The sequence below is a fragment of the Helianthus annuus genome, chromosome 6 (genome assembly GCF_002127325.2).
Source record: "Helianthus annuus cultivar XRQ/B chromosome 6, HanXRQr2.0-SUNRISE, whole genome shotgun sequence".
Lineage (NCBI taxonomy): Eukaryota > Viridiplantae > Streptophyta > Magnoliopsida > Asterales > Asteraceae > Helianthus > Helianthus annuus.
In genome coordinates this window covers 115,912,149-115,923,003 of record NC_035438.2, presented here as the reverse complement: position 1 = coordinate 115,923,003, position 10,855 = coordinate 115,912,149, and the positions used below count along the sequence as shown (strand labels likewise).

The 10,855-nt window shown below is 36.1% G+C and overlaps 2 protein-coding genes across 2 annotated transcripts; both read left to right on the top strand.

Moving 5' to 3' along the window:
• Positions 1–1,376: 1,376 nt before the first annotated feature.
• Positions 1,377–8,480, top strand: LOC110865854 (NADH dehydrogenase [ubiquinone] 1 alpha subcomplex subunit 13-A). The gene is made up of 4 exons (XM_022115180.2): positions 1,377–1,484; positions 4,440–4,698; positions 7,985–8,056; positions 8,129–8,480. Exons 2-4 carry the CDS (start codon positions 4,484–4,486, stop codon positions 8,271–8,273), a joined length of 432 nt encoding a protein of 143 aa, XP_021970872.1. The 5' UTR covers positions 1,377–1,484; positions 4,440–4,483; the 3' UTR covers positions 8,274–8,480.
• On the top strand, positions 3,148–4,190 carry LOC110865853 (putative nuclease HARBI1). The gene is made up of 2 exons (XM_022115178.2): positions 3,148–3,516; positions 3,589–4,190. The coding sequence occupies exons 1-2, from the start codon at positions 3,192–3,194 to the stop codon at positions 4,071–4,073; spliced, it is 810 nt and encodes a 269-aa protein (XP_021970870.2). The 5' UTR covers positions 3,148–3,191; the 3' UTR covers positions 4,074–4,190.
• Positions 8,481–10,855: the final 2,375 nt, after the last annotated feature.

Genomic DNA, 10,855 nt, shown 5'->3' with positions numbered 1-10,855 from the left:
CCATGCAATCTTTGATGCAAAACGATCATTTGGCCTTTACCAAACAATGGGAATCAGGTTGAACTCGCTTTGTGAACACCCCTAACCCCGACTTTATAAATAACATCCTTACCTTTAAAGGTTAGGTAAGTGTGCTCAAGATAATCTCATCCTAACTTAAACCCACGTACTATTTCAAATTCGATAAATGTTGATTGATCGTATATTTCATTAGAGTTCTATGATTCAGAGTATCCATATTTTGAAACAATACTAAAGAAAATAACTACTCTATCTCTGAAAGTTCTCTTGTCTTCACAAAAGGCACACAAGAATAGATCAAATAAAATTCTCACTTCTGTTATCGGCCAAGAAAGAACACCACACAACGTCCTCTTTATTTGTTGTAGTTTCTTGCGTACAAAAGGGGTGAACAAATTAACCGCCATAACCGAAACGATTTTAAACAATAACTGACATAACCGATGGTTATGGTTATTAAATTTGTATAACCGATCGAGTGGTTATGGTTATGAAACTTTGGTTAACTGGTATAACCAAAACCGAACTGAACTTATAACGTTAATTCTATATAATAGATTTTCATTTAACACTAACCATGCAAATGTTTTTTACTAAGATAAAAGTATATTTGTAACAAAATGATTTTGATATAGGTGTCATTTATTTTGATAAAGAATCGTACTTCTAATCAAAGGCTTAAGTAAGTTTTTTTTGTTGAGAAATATCTTATTAAAAGGGATCCCACATTGGTAGTTGTACCAAAAAGTGTAGTCTTAGTTGTCTTATGAAAAAACCAAAGCTAAATCCAACATGGTTGGTTCGATTTTTTATTTTGTACACCAATTGGCTTAAAAGTTTTGAACTTTGACCGAAAGTTAGTTTTTACTTGAAGTTTTTTGTTAATAACCGAAATATTCATAACTGATTAACCATAACCAAAGTTTCATTATGGTTATGGTTATGGAAATTTCATAACCAAACTAATGATTATGATTATGGTAAATGGTAAAAACCAAACTAAACTGACTCATACACATCATTCCTGGTACAGTAGTAAAAAGCCACAACAAGAAAATCCCTTTTCTTGATTTTCTTGTGCTTCGGACTCGGCCCAAACAAAATCACTGTGTATTGTTTCCTTTTGTTTTTGCTGTGTCGGTGACCACATGGCCCAAACATAGCACACCACTAATTAACCATAAGTCGGCAACAAATAGGAAGTATACACGTACGTACAAAGGAAGATTAACGTATAATATTACTTAACGTGATACGTATGATACAAAATCACTCATGTTATAAAACTCAAATTATAATCACGCATGAAAAAAACAAATAATTAGGCATAAACAAAATCAGAAATCGTATAAACATAATCAAGCATTTCCAATTTACCTGCGCAAATTAGCAACATTAGCTTCAGCACACGCGCACGTTAGACACATCCTCCACTTTTGTGCAACAACCCTCGCTCAAAATATCCAGTGGGTGTTTGGGATTCCTTATTTCCCATCAACTTCTACTTATTGACTTATTAAAAGTCCTTTTTTTCAAAAATAGTGTTTGGCAATGACAAAAGGACTTCTAAAATGACTTTTAGATTGCACTTGTTAAAAGGGAATTTGAGAAGTAAGAATTTGTTACTTCTGAAAACCTAAAAGTCCTTTTGGGGGAGAATTTCCCATTCAACCCCTGCTGCCATCTCTTGCCCAACAATCCCAACTGCTTTCTCGCCCAACTGCCATATCTCCACATCGCTCATCATCATCAATCCTCTCCTCAGCATTAATCGACCCATCTGCCTCGCCATTAATCGCCCAGCTGCCAATCTCTGTTGTCATCAGCTTCATTAATGGCCCCTGTCATCTGCCAATTCTCCTCGTCACTGTCATCAAACCACTTCATTAATCGCCCCCATCTACTTGCTTCATTAATCCTCCAACTACCTTCATCTGCCCCCTTATTTTTATACCAATCGCCCCCATCAAACCAGCGGCATCTCATCAACAGCTGAAGAAGCAATTCACGGCAGTAAGGTAACATCTCTAATTGACAAGTATATTTGCACTTTTGGCCGATTTGTAGTGTGGGTAGGTTAACCGATTTTGATATAGGTCGTGTTTAGGTTAGGTTTTCTTTTGTTAATCGCTGATGACCTTTAATTTTGTTAACCATCTGTTCTTGAATATTCCATACAAGTGTTTAATTTTGATAATAATGCAGATGACAGACTAGGTCTGCATCTCCTTCTCGTGTTTATTCCATACAAGTGTTTAATTTTGTTTGTCTATTTTGATAATAATGCATATGACAGACTAGGTCTTGAATATTCCATACAAGTGTTCTTGAATATTCCATACAAGTGTTTAATTTTGTTTGTTTATTCTCTGTGTTTATTCAAGGTCTGCATCTCCTTCTCGTTCAGGATTAGAGCCTCGTCCACCAGCAAGGTATGTATCCCAAGTTAATGTTTTTGCTTTCCTGTAAACTGTGTCGTAGTTTCACACCCTTATTCTCTTATTTATATTACGAATTAAAGTTGATTGAAGCATATGACAGACTATCAGTTCCTTTTTATTTTTGTCATCTACAAGTTATGAATCCTTGGTTATTCTGATTCGCATTTAGAGTATTGTTAGCTATTTGACTATTTTACAGTTTTTGCATTCAGAAAATGGATGAAAACCATCCAAATGTTGTTTGTTGTGAAACACCACCTAACAAGGTTAGATCAAAATTTAAGTGGGATGATATTACGTTCAAGGAGTTTATCAATGCATGCGTGCTTGAAGTTGAAAGAGGGAATAAACCCACTACGTCCTTTACTAAGGCTGGGTGGGCGAATATATTACAAACCATGAACGAAAAAACAGGTAAAACCCTTGATAAAAAACAAATGACAAACAAATGGGATAGCATGAAAAAAGAATGGAATATTAACTGGCCATCCTAGACGGTGTTATGAAATATTTAGGTTGCACGTGCCAGTTTTTAGACAGTTATGCAGAGATCTTGTTACGAATTACGGATTGAAACAAACCCGTAATGTGTCTGTCGAGGAGTCGGTCGGAATCTTCTTGATGACTTTGGCTCATGGGTGTACAAATAGGTTTGTCCAAGAATCTTTTAATCATTCTAGAGAAACCATTCATAGACATTTCCATGCAGTGTTGGCGGCCGTGCTAAAGATGAGTGCTGACATCATCAAGCCATCCGCAAACTATAATGATGATGTACCTGCTTATATATTAAATAATCCTCGGTATTATCCAATATTCAAGGATTGCATTTGGGCTATTGATGGGACTCACGTGAGGGCATCAGTTCGATCGAAGGACCAACCGAAATACATTGGTCGAAAAGGATATGCGACACAAAATATAATGGCTGTTTGTGATTTTAACATGTGCTTTACATTCGTATGGGCTGGATGGGAGGGTAGTGCACATGACACCCGAATCTTCAATGAAGCCTTACGGAGGCCGGAGCTTAATTTCCCACATCCAATGGGTGGTTAGTATAATGCAATTTTTATGTTTTTAATACTTGTTTGAAATGACAAACAACTGTTTTTTATATTTGTAGGCAAATATTACGTTGTTGATGCCGGATACCCAAATATTAATGGGTATCTTGCTCCATACAAAGGTCAAAGCATTCGTTATCATATACCAGAATTTCGACGTGGACAGAGTAGTGCTATGCGTGCTCCTCGCGGACCAAAAGAGACATTTAACTATCACCACTCGTCATTGCGGAATATTATTGAGCGGACCTTTGGAGTGTGGAAAGCTAGGTGGGCGTTATTGAGAGATATGCATGTTAATTACACATACGAGCACCAAGTGAGTATTGTGATAGCATCGATGGCGGTCCATAACTTTATTAGAAAGACCAGTAGCTTTGATGAAGCATTTAACACGGCCCAACAAGAATCTTACATTCCTCGTGGTACTAGTAATGCACTTCATGAAGAAGTTCCGTCAACAAATCGTACGAATGATGGTTGTACGTATATGCAAGCGAGAAGAGATTGTATTGCGCTAGATATAATGGAATCACGGACATGAGCATATTATGATATTAGTGTGTCATTATGTGGATTTTTATGTTTTTTATGAATCGGAATGTAATATTATTATGGTCTAATCAGGAAATTATAAAATATGTAATGGAATTTTATGTTACATGTTTCGTAAAATGTTTTCCAATAACCTAGAGAGGAAAAAATAATTAGCTAAACCAAACAATTTTTAAAGAAATGCCCTTTTTGGTCATTTTACATAAATAAGTTAAACCAAACACTCTTTAAAAAAGCTACTTATTAACTTATTGCCTTAAAAGCTAACCCAAACACTTTTTTACAAAAGTCCTTTTTAACAGAAGTCCTTTTGTAAAAGTCCTTTTCTTCAAAATAAGCTAACCCAAACACCCTCCCAGTTGAAGAAACGTCAGGGCAAAAGTCTTCTGACAAACAACGATGACGGAGGCAGCGATAAGGAACAAGCCAGGTATGGCGAGCGTCAAAGACATGCCTCTCCTCCAAGACGGTCCTCCTCCCGGTGGTTTCGCTCCGGTCCGGTATGCTCGCCGGATTCCGTCCAAAGGTCCCAGCGCCGTCGCCATATTCCTCGCTGCTTTTGGCGCTTTCTCTTGGGGAATGTACCAGGTCGGCAAGGGGAATAAGATCCGTAGGTAAGTTTTTTTCTGATTATAGAAACCCTAGGTCTTGTTACAGGATTGTTTTAGTTTGTGATTGAACGTTTGTTTGATGATTGAAGTGAAAATTGTACATGTTTTGAGATCTGAAGTGAAGTTAGATCGTTTTTAGGTTTAGATTAGACCTAGATCGGTGGATGTATCCAGATGTTTATCGTTGGTAGAGTGAGGTTTGTGATTGGTTAATCACTTAATCTGATTTTTTTAGAGAAATTGATGACTGTATGTTGGTGTAATGACTGCTGCCAACTGTAAATTTTGGTTGATTTAGTTTGGGATTGAAAGTTGGAGTATGCTGTTTGATGATCGACTGGAGTATTGGTAAGTGTGAATTGTTATATGTTTGAGATTTGGTATGAATGTAAGAAGTGGAATTGGATTGTTTTTAGGTTTAGATTAGACCTAGATAGATATCTGCCGCGATTAGGATCCCTTCATTTCATGTCTTGCTGGTGTTGACATTCATGATTGAAATATCTGATTCTCTAGGGAAAAATAAATGCGTATTGATATAGGGACTTTTCTAGAGAGTGGTGGATTTTGGTCCTAGCATATACCTAGAGAAATTGATAACTGCGTATCGATAATTTGATACTGATTTGCTAGAGAAATTTTGGTATTTTGGCGACAAATTTGTAACAAAGGATCAGAGATTGGAGTTAAGCACTTTTTGGAATTCAAGCAACATGTTATTGTTAATTAAAATAGCAATATGGGGAAATGAAATGGGATATATATTTGAATTATGGTGATTTTTGTGGCTTGGAAGTTAGAATCGACTTTTGGATGGCTAGGTTTTTAGGTAATACTTATTTTGTTACTTTCGGGCCGTCAAGAAGAGAGCACTTTTAGTTTGTTAACTTCCCGATGTATTAACATTTTCGGAGATCTTGTAGGCGCTGCTCTCTAGCTTCTTGCTAGAATCGTTTTAACTTGATAAAATTCTTACCGCCTTTAAAAAAAGTAGAAAAGAGTAATGAATGCTTTTTGGCCCTAGCTTATTCTTCTATTTGCATTTGGTAGTCTGGAAATAGTTGTTTGTTTTCACCTACACGTTGATGCACCAAATTCACTTGATGAGTGGTAGTCTACTGTTATCATTGACATCACAGTTATTGATAGCGAATAGCGGATGATAGCGACAAGCTACGTAGCGATAGCGATGAAATAGCGGGTGCTATTTTATGTTTAGCGACACACTAGGAGAAAATTTCAGAAATATTTTGTATGTATATTATATCCAACTAAGCTGTTATATATGTATGCTTAACAAAAAACCTAAAATCCTGCAATTTTATACCTATTAAATCCTGCTATTTACATAAAAGCTGGAAAATACAAAAAAAACCTAAATCCTGCTATTTGCCTGCCATGGAGGCGCCAAAATCAAATAGCGACACATGAGTGCTACGCTATTCGCTATAGCGCTCGCTATGAGCGGTTGAGCGCTATTAATAACTATGATTGACATCTTTGTTGTGAACCTGAATTTATAATGTTGACATATGTTGGCAAGTAGTAGTAGCAGAAAACGAGTGTGAGTAGAATGATATTAAGGTTATGCTTAATGATTATATCTTTGGTCTGCAGTCTGTAGGCTATTCCTGTATTTGCATTTTGTAGTCTGGAAATTGTTGTTTGTCTTCACGAGTTCACGTACACATCGATGCACTGAATTCACTTGATGAGCGGGAACCTAATGTTATTACTTATCATTGACGTCTTTGTTGGGAACCTGAAATAATAAACTGTTCGTAGTTGACATATGCTGGCAAGTATCAGTTGCAGAAACGAGTGTGAGTAGAATGATATTAGGACTTTGCTTATTGTTTCTAAGTTGATGAGGAAAATAAAACATTAAACTTGGGAACATGCGGACAAAGGGATGTTGATATGAGTATTAGGGGCTATTTGGCAACATCTGAATGGTTAAGTGATGAACCAGTAAGAGGTCTGAACCATTAAGTGCTGAACCAGTAAGAGGTCTGAACCATTAAGAGCCTGTATAATGCTTAACCGTTCAGAGGCAAATGTCTGACCAATTCAGATTAGAGGTCTTAACCATTCAGACTCTGTATAATGCTTAACCATTCACAGGCAAATGTCTGAACCATTCAGGGGCTGTTTGCAACATCTGAATGGTTAAGTGCTGAACCAGTAAGAGGTCTAGGTCTGAACCATTAAGAGCCTGTATAATGCTTAACCGTTCAGAGACAAATGTCTGATCAATTCAGATTAGAGGTCTTAACCATTCAGACTTTGTATAAATCTTAACCATTCAGAGGTAAATGTCTGAACCATTCAGACATCTGCTAACGAAACAAACAGTCTAAATCATTAAGTGCTGAACCAGTAAGAGGTAAAAAAAAGCCCCTCAGACATCTGCTCGTGAAACAAACAGTCTGAACCATTAAGTGCTGAACCAGTAAGAGGTCTGAACCAGTAAGAGCCTCATTAAGAGCTAAACAAACAGCCCCTTTACATTCTAAAGGCGTTAATATGTGAAATTATCACAAATACATAACTTGGTTCTTCCTGAAATCCTCTGATTATGACATGCTATTGACATTTGCAAATACATGGTTGCCACTCACATGGCCACTAGTTGCCGCTCGCTAAAACTGGTAGCAAGCAAACTAAAAAATCATTCATTTCCACAAGTCTGGCCTTTGTTTCTTATCTTGTTATAATGTTATTCTTTTTTTTTTTTAGATTAGAAGCAGTTTATGGTGTTACGTTTTATTTTGCTAAGAAGGTTTGGACTTTGGATGGCTGTAGCAGTTCTAAAAAAATGATATGGTCCTAGTGGCTAGAATTTGGTATATGTTTTGAGGGCAACATCTCTATATCATTATTGTTTGTAATCACTAGGCAGGGAAAAAAGACATAAAAATGAGCTTAGAGACTGTAAATGGAGTTGTAAAGATATAAAAAATGAGCTCCTTTATTTTTGTTTCATAGGAATTAGAAAGTTAATTTTCTTTTTATCAAATTAGCTGTGACAAACAGTAAAATGGTTAATCCTTTCAGAAGTGTACAAAGTATGAAGTTAGTTTTTGAAAGGACAACTGGTCTTAACTGCAACTCAATCTCCTGGCTTATGGTTGGTCTTCAGTTGTTGTCCCAATCAGTCTGGACTGGGTTCTTTTCCTTTTGGGTGTGGTCCTTTTGCCTTAACGATCTTCTATTCAGGTTGCTAGATAGATGTGACTTTTATAGTAACTTTATAACTAACTGTATACTGGGCATCTGTTTGATTTAGGGCAATAAAGGAGGAGAAGTATGCTGCCCGGAGGGCTATTCTGCCCATGCTTCAAGCAGAAGAGGATGAAAGGTAATAAGCACAAATGCCTTGTTTTTTTTCCTGGTTTTGCTGTGAAATAATTTTGTGGAGTTTGTGTTTTAGATTTGTGAAAGAATGGAGAAAATATCTTGAGGAAGAGGCCCGGATAATGAAAGATGTGCCTGGGTGGAAAGTTGGCGAGAGCGTCTATCACTCTGGAAGATGGATGCCTCCTGCAACGGGTGAAATGCGACCTGACGTCTGGTAAATCTGTGCTAGTGTTGTTAATTTTTATGACCCCGGTGGTTGATTTCATGTCGACTCACAATTGTATCACAAGTGATGGTATACTTGTAAAATAAATCCCAATCAATTCGTGGTACTTTCAGATGTTTGATAAACAGGCGGTTGCCCCTTTGTGCTGTGGCACCAGATGAGATTTTTTCTCTATGCATTTACATTGAAGTTGTGTTCTCGGGTGTTCTATTAAACGTTGCAATAGTCAGCCATGTGTGGGCATAGGGGTGTAAACAAGCCGAGCCTCGGCTTGGTTTGTTTCGAGTTTTATTTCTAAAGTTTGAGTTGGGCTCAAGAATGGTTTTTCTACCTCGAGTTTGACTAGTTTATTCTTTAATTATTCCTGTCATATACATTTACAAAATATTTATATTTTTATGATTATTATTTTGTATCTATATATATTTTTACAATAATAAATAAAACTTTATTAAATAATAGGGTTTGTTTATGCACATGTGCTAGTCAAGCTCAATAAGTGAAAGTTGGGCTTGAGCATGTATATATAGTAAGTTTCAATAGAGGTTCATGCACTTGGGTTTGTTTAAGCTCGGATTTGATTCAAGCTTTTACTGAATTGATCCAAGTGTTTTTGCGGCCTGACCGAACCGGCCGGCCAGACCGGTCGGACCGGCAACCGCAACTTCATCCAGCCTGGTTCAAGGTATCAGACCACTTTTACACTTGGCCGGCCGGTTGCGCCGGGGGCCGGGGTCGGACCGGGAAACCGGTGAAAAATGGTTGAGACTGGGTATGCAATTTTTGACAGAGATGATGTATGAAGAAAGTTGAAGTGTTGCACTGTAACTTACAACATCCAGAGATCATGATTTACGATTGTTCGTTTTTTTTATCAAAACAATGTCTTTATTACCAGATTCCATTGCTGAGATCTTTGCGTTTGGTTCAATTTTCTTTGAGATGTAGATCTGAGTTTTTGTTCTATGAGTGAGACTGTATAAAGTAGAAGCACAACTACAGAGGAGATTAAGCCAAAAGGGACGAAAGTTGTAAATGAGATTTACACTGTGTTCCAGAGATCTACTTAACAGGGGGAGGGGAGGGGAGGGGAGGGGAGGGAAAATGGTGTTCCAGAGATCCACTTAACATGGGGAGGGGAGGGAAAATGGGGTTTTTTTTTGCCTGAAAATAGTCTTTCCAATTTGGAAAGACATGGAGGGGAGGGGAGGGGAGGGGAGGGAAGGAGAGGGATTTTTAACTCGGGAAACATTAACTTCTTTGTTTATCATCAGACTTCTGCTTATCGTAAAACTTCACATGTAGATGAGCGATCATATGGTACGAAATGTGTTACAGCTTCTGGATTATTTCTATCAAATATGCTTCTGGATTATTTCTATCAAATATTACAATTTTAACATTTTTTATCTTAAACTTTAATACAACATATAGAGAAAATTAATTTAATAGTAACTTTCCACTGTTAACCCATGTCAACAATCTTTTTTTTGCAAACATTTGTATAAAAAGACTATTTTGGCCGAAGTTCGATGCCTTCCACAATAAACCCACTTATAAAGCCTTCATACTCCTCAAATGCCATCTCGACTTCACCTTCATTTTCACCGTCGTAGTAAAATTCACCTAATTTGACCTCTTTCCATCCGTCCTTCCTTTGTGCCCGTTTGCGAAGGCTCGTGCGAAGGGTTAAATGGAAGAACATATCGGGCCATTAAGAAAAGTAATTGTTTAATATTTGGCCGACGATCACATTTAAATTGTAGGTTATAGTTAGTTTTTACGTATTATTAACTAGGTTATAACCCTGTGTATTACACGGGTCGAATAAATGAATTTTATATACTAAATAATAAAACAATATATCTTTAAAAACCTCTTTTATTGCACGGGCTGAATAAATATAATTTTATATATTAAATAATAAAAAGTTATATCTATAAGAACCATATTATACGGGTTGAATAAATAATTTTATATATCAAATAAAAAAGTTATATCTTTAAAACCGCTTATTTTACACGAGTTGAATAAATGTAATATTGTTTACCAAATAATAAAATAACACATCTTTAAGAAACCTCATTTATATTACACGGGTTGAATAAATGTAATTTTATATGCCAAAAAAAAAAGTTACATCTTTAAAAATATGTGTATTACACGGGTTGAATAAATGTAATTTCCGTTAGTAAATAATAAAAATATATATATCCTTAAAAAACCCCCGTGTATTGTACGAATTGAATAAATCTAATTTTATATATCAAATAATAAAAAAGTTATATCTTAAAAAACCTAATCTATTACACGGGTCGAATAAATGTAATTTTGTATAGTAAATAATAAAAAAGGTATATCTATAAAAAACCACGTGTATTACACGGGTTTAATAAATCTAATTTTATATACCAAGAATAAAAAAGTCATATCTTTCAATATACTAATGGGTAATACTCGATACGCGATGGATATGGTGATTGTGAAGATGGTTCTTGAAAAGAAGTTATATTATTCAAGAAGCAAATCAACATCTATTTAAGTGATAAAATGTTGGTACCAATTCCAACAAAT